This window comes from Sciurus carolinensis, chromosome 18 (genome assembly GCF_902686445.1).
Source record: "Sciurus carolinensis chromosome 18, mSciCar1.2, whole genome shotgun sequence".
Classification (NCBI taxonomy): Eukaryota; Metazoa; Chordata; class Mammalia; order Rodentia; family Sciuridae; genus Sciurus; species Sciurus carolinensis.
In genome coordinates, this window is record NC_062230.1 from 23,431,570 (window position 1) to 23,437,569 (window position 6,000).

The 6,000-nt window shown below is 47.5% G+C and overlaps 1 protein-coding gene across 1 annotated transcript in view; it reads left to right on the top strand.

The window, feature by feature from the left end:
• Arhgap17 (Rho GTPase activating protein 17) overlaps nt 1-5,788 on the top strand; it is an 83,773-nt gene extending 77,985 nt beyond the window's left edge. Inside the window, 1 exon segment of the mRNA XM_047533030.1 lies at nt 4,967-5,788. Coding sequence (XP_047388986.1) covers nt 4,967-5,097 — 131 coding nt within the window. The 3' untranslated portion in view covers nt 5,098-5,788.
• Nucleotides 5,789-6,000: the final 212 nt, after the last annotated feature.

Genomic DNA, 6,000 nt, shown 5'->3' on the forward strand with positions numbered 1-6,000 from the left:
AATCAGCTACAACAGTGTAATTCACTGTGTTTTGTAATTATGAGGTGAAATTTCACACTTAAAAATACTTTTTCTTAAGGTATTAGCTAAATATTTAAAAGCCCATCTATGCTGTGAATTCTCTAACACAAGATTCCAGGTCACCAGAATTGTCTTTGTATTACAGAATTAACCTTTAACATCTTAAAATCACCTGGATGTCCTTGGAAGTGCACAGAAAGCCAGCATTCAGAGTTCAGGAGCCCACGAGGGTTGGTCTTGCTATTAACCATTCTTGGACACAGCAAGGGGTTTGCAGGAAGACAGTAACTTTCTTGAGCAGGAGTCCTTTCTCATGACATCTTGTTTTCACTTGGAAAACTTCAGATGGGCTGACACGAGGCTTGTGGGATTGAGGTTAGCTCCCAGGGTATCACTGCTGCCCTGCAGGTTTGGTAGCCAGCCCCTGGCAGCTCGGCGCCACAGCTGAGCTCTGGAGGACGAAGGATCAGTAGGGTTTTAACTTCCCAAGGGAAAGAGTTTACATCTTGCTGTGTTTAATAGGTTTTAGCAAAGAGTATTCTAATTTAAACATTTCATTAAATAATTTAGATGTATGACCTGCCATATTCAGTAAGAACTGAAATTGGAATATTTAATGGTAAGGAAAAGGCACCTGATTGGCCAAAGCATTTTTGCTACTGCCCGATCATACTTGTGCACTAATGCCTGTTACTAACCAGTCTCCCTAACCCTGCCTGCTTGCACCCCTACTAATAGTGCATGCACTCACTAAAGGAGGGCGGCTTGTTCATGCTTGCTGTGAGGTGCCCTGAATACTAAGTGTGTGCACAGATGTGGAACAGGTGGTCACAGGGCCGGCCTCGGCACTGCTGATTTCCCTTCTTTTCTCTGTCGAACAGGCTGGAGGTGTAGTAGAAGGAGCAAACACTGCAGTCAGGCGTAGCTGAGTTAGCATTTTAGCTCCCTGTTATACTCGGCAAGGGACCACCTGGTTGACCTGGGACATCAGCAGAATTGCTGAGGGGATTGACGTAGATAAAATAGGAAGCTCTGTCACAGGCCGTGGTATACACGGGTTACAATGAATGGCAGTTATTCAGGTTTATCTAGAAGAAAATGTCTTAGATCAAAGTTACTTGTTAGATTGATTCATAAGTCAGCATTTATAGAACTGACATGCCCAGACCTGGCCTTCCAGGACCCAGAGACAGGTCAGGGGCCGGCCCTGCTGTGGATATTTCAGTTTGATGCACCACTTGGTTTACCTGGTATCAGTGTTTTTGTGGGTTAGGAAGACAATGCTCTGGAGGAGAAGACGTCTTTAATGAAGTGAGAGGACTCGGGAGCATACCCAGGGCTCATTCTCCCACTGTACGACGGAATCACTCTCAAAAGCCCATAACATTGGACAGCCTGCGACCTCTTTTTAAAATCAAACCTTTTTTATATCATGAAAGCAACACATTAGCTTGAATATTAGAGAAATTTTGAGAAATAGAAATAATAAGAAATTATAATTCTACGGTGGATAAGTATTTTTAGTTTACTTTTTAACATTCTAGTTTTTCTGAAGGCAAGGAGGTGCATGATCATAATTATTTTGACATTTACAAGTTTTGATCCTGTGTTATTCTGTTTTACATCCTATGATCTTTGCCAGTTTTTTATAGCCTTCTTTTTTAGATGACTACGTAATATTTCATTAAGCAGATGGATCAGTATGGAGTGGCTTGTACTTCTATTGGCAGTTTTAGTAAGTAGATAACAGAAATCATGTCAGGTTAAACATCCAGTGAGACTTGAACAGAAGCTCTCCTAGAGTAGTAAAAAGTTGAGCCCGTGGCTTTCATAGCCTTAAAGAATGGTGAGGAACAGAAGGCAGCCGTCCCTCAGTCCCCGGTCAGAGCGGAGGGTCGGACAGGCAGTAGGGCTATCCACGCTGCAGCCATGCCTGAAACACTTCAAGAGTAGATTCGGATCCTCTCCTTAGCCAAGGTACTATCAGGTAACCTTGCCTTCTTGAAGGATAGATTTACAACCGAAAGCACATACTCAAAATTGCTGGAGAGATGAACCATTTTAGAACCATACCCTAAATATTGGATTGCCAGTTCAGGTCCCTGGAGGGCCTGCTTCCTGGATGAAGATACTCAGAACAGGAAGGAACCTGGGTTACGTGTGTCAGAGGCCTGAATCCACAGTGAACCATCTCCATGCTGCCTTTGGGCTGAGTCTGTTGTTGTTAGTATCTGCCATAAACTTAATTCCAAGCAATATGCACAAAGACCATTCCTTCTTAGAATGTAGATAGTATGAATTTATCTTCATAGGTGGAGAGGCATTTAAAAAAAAAATGGGTTCTTTCATCTGTCTTTAATATAATCTTTTTTTCCTTTTTACCACAATGCTCCAGAATGTTTAAGGCTGCAACCATTAGCTCCTCAGCTAACGTCTCTCAGGATCCTCACCCAAGAACTTCCATACTCCCTTGAGGAGGAAAAGCGTTACGCAGATCACCAGCCACAGTCCAGCCACGCTGGCCTTGATCCCTTCAGACCTGCACAGTCTTGTCCCCTGAGTGTCTGTCTCCCGTTCTCTCTCCACAGTGGAACTAAAGCTGGTGTAGGGGTGATTGGCAGGGGTGCATGAGGGGACATGATAGCGTATGAGGAGCACTGAGCAAGCCTCACACCCAGCCAGTGCTCGATGAAGTCACTGTCCTCGTGACTGACATTCTCCTCGGAACTGGCTCTGCACACATCGCCATCCTTCTTCCTCCTTGTGTACAAACAGGTCCACTGTTTGCTTTCACAAAATGGCACACAGGAGAATGAGAAGGGGCTGGGGGCGGCTGGGACAGGCAGGAGGCTGGTTAAAGGATTTCCCTTTTGCCCCACCACACATTTCTCCTCCACATTTCTTGTGTTCGTTATAAATAGAAAAGTTCAGAGAAGTAAAAATTGAGATTTTATCTGTGATGTTTGAGGTCTTGCATGTAAATACAGATGTTAACAAGTAGAAGTCTAGTCGGGCCTCCAGGTTCCTTGTCAACTCCGGGGGTTGAGAGGAAACACTAGCTGCTTAGCACTGTCTGTTTTGTTGGGTTAGGATAACAGGGAAGGGATTTGCAACTTGCAGTGGTTTCTTGTTCCCTTGTTGCCTTGAGTCACGGCTGCCATTGCCTAAGGATATAAGGAGGGAGGGTTGGAAAGGTGGTCGCTCCAGATGACTCTCCCTACCCATCCAGCCCTGCAGCCAGCCAGGTGTCCAGCACGAGGTGTAGTGAGCATCGGCTCTTTGCCAGTCGTGCTTCCAGGCCCTGAGGACGCACTGTGAACAGGATGGACGTGGCCCCTACCCTGTTGACTTCCGTTCTGCTGAGGACAGTTCCGAGACATCCTCGGTTCTGCACAGCCAGCCTTCGACTGTGCCACCGTATGGTGCAGTTCAGCCCAGTTTAGTTGGATTCACCATCTGAAATGACGTTCAGCACCTAATTCTTTACTTCACGGGCACCTCCATAAATCTAGGAATTTCTCTGCGTAGCGAGACTTGAGGGACAGTCTGCCAGCACTGAGAAGAGGGATGCCCCAAGGAGAACCGTAGGCAGAGGAGTGAGGACAGGCTTGGGGCAGGCATGAGTCAGCGGTGCCGAAGTTGCCCAGCGTTTGCCCACCGTGCCTATGTGGCTGAGGAGCAGGGAGGCAGCGGTCTCAGGCAGGCGTGGCCGTGACCAGGGCCAAGGAAGCCACCCTTCAGCATTCTGGGAAGTACCTTCCTGCACCCTCCAGGACACCCCTGACCTGACAGTAAAGTCACGACATCTAAACACGTCCCTTCCTTCACACCTGCCAGGGCTTTCCTCGTGATTTGTCAGAGCTTGCATCCACCTGACACTGAGCCTCAGGGCCAGACTCCCGACTAGACCACAGGCTCCTCTAAGGTCGTCTGTCTGCTTCACTGTTACGTCTTCGGCAGGCAGAACACGGCATGTGGTCAGTGCTCAGTAAATATTTAATAACTGTTCGTGAGTGATGAATCTAAGGCCCACTGACCTCTCTGGAAGAGAGCTGTGATGAAGGTGTCTTATGAGCGTCAGTGTGAGGGACAGTGGCTTGGGGACTGTTTTCCATCTTACTAAAGGAATTTCAGGGCTGGGAACATATATAACTCAGTGGCAGAGCACTTGCCTAGCGTGCCTGAAGCCCAGGGTTGCAACCCCAGCACTGTGGAGGGGAAGGGTAGGGAGGGAGTCCACCAAAGGAATTTCAGCCAACATAATAAGACATGAAAAGGGAATTTGCTGTATAAGTATTAGAGAAGAGAAAATTAATATTTGCAGGAGATTTTGTAGTCTACTTCAGTTATTGTCAACCAGGGATGATTGTGCCCCCAGCTGACACTTGGCAGTGTGTACAGACTTTTTGGATTGTCACCCTAGGGGAAAAGAGCCATCTAGCATTTGTGAATAAAGTCCATGGATTCTGCTCAATATCTTATAATGCACAGGACAGCCCCCACAACCCACATAATTCAACCCAGAATTTCGCTAGGCCAAGGTTGAGGTCATAGCATTAGTAACAGGAGAAATCGCTGCCAGCCTCAGAAGCAAGCTCTTTCCAGAACAGCTCGTCTGTCTGCATCCCTGAGGCTGGTTGGAGGTTTCAGCTAGTGCTTTAGAGGCCTTGGTAAGGAAGAGATTTCCTTTCTTCAGTCGAAACAAGCAAATCCTCCAAGGGTCTCATCTCTGAGGGCTGCCCGGGCTCACAAGAATGTGCACCAGAGAGGATTATGCCAAGCGGGCCACCCTCTGGGGTCTCCAAGGCTTGACTCAACCTCTAAGGGCTGCTGAGGCCTCTAGCAAGGGACTGTGTGCATGGGCTGACTCAAACCTCCTGCCTCTTTCTTGGGACTCCGTCACATCACCCCCATTGATACCCTGTCTCCTCATGTTTTTGTCCAGACACCAATTCTAGGGTTTCAGAACCGCTTCGCAGCATCTTTCCTGAAATGCACTCAGACTCAGCAAACAGAGACCTGCCTGGCCACATTCTGCTGGACATAGACAACGACACGGAAAGTACCGCCTTGTGAAGAGAGCCGCTCCCAACCCGCCCCGCCCGCCCGCCTGCGGAGCGGAACTGGGCTGGGCAGACCAGACAGTGAAAAGCTTTCAGTGGAGGAGAAGGGTCTCCCACCCGGCCTGGCCTTGTGCACAGCCAGGGAGGACGTAGAGGCCCACACTTTAAGCTGAATGACCTGGGTCTTGAAGAAGTTGGCTTTCTTTAGCTGGGAGGGAAACAATGCCAAAAAATCAAAAACAAAGAAGTACCCGGAGAGGAACGGGCCTCACTGCCGAGCGGTGTATAGGAAGCTTCTGTCACTGCCGTGAACGCAGCCAGCACCCCCACAGCTCGGAACCAACAAGAAGCGACGGCCCCCTGTTTAATACAGCCCTCAACTATGCAAGTCGCCTGCTTCTTGCCACTGGGACTTTACTCTCGTGTGAGGAGGGAGGTCCCCTCCTGCAGACTTGCTGCAGAACCGTTTTGTATTAAGTCTGGTCTGTGTTTTCCAGTCCCCTCAGAACCCTGAGCATCGATGGTGACTGCTGGATCTGTCACCTCATCAAACTGGATGTGACTCGTGCCTTGTCAGATTGCCAGAATGTAGAGAAATGTACTGTCTTTTTTTTTTTTTAAACAATGTAATTGCTACTTGATAAGGACCGAACATTATTCTAGTTTCATGTTTAATTTGAATTAAATATATTCTGTGGTTTATATGAAAACTTGATAATTCTTGGAAGCAAATTAGAATGGGACTGTGTGTGTGTGTGTGTGTGTGTGTGTGTGTGTGTGTGTGTGTGTACACACGTGGGTGCATATTGCCACTTAGCCAAGTTGAATTGTGGATGGGTCATTTAAGGAGGTCCAATTGTAACTCAAGACATTTGAAAAAAAGTGAAGTCACTGCAGTGAAAAAGGCCACCAGGTT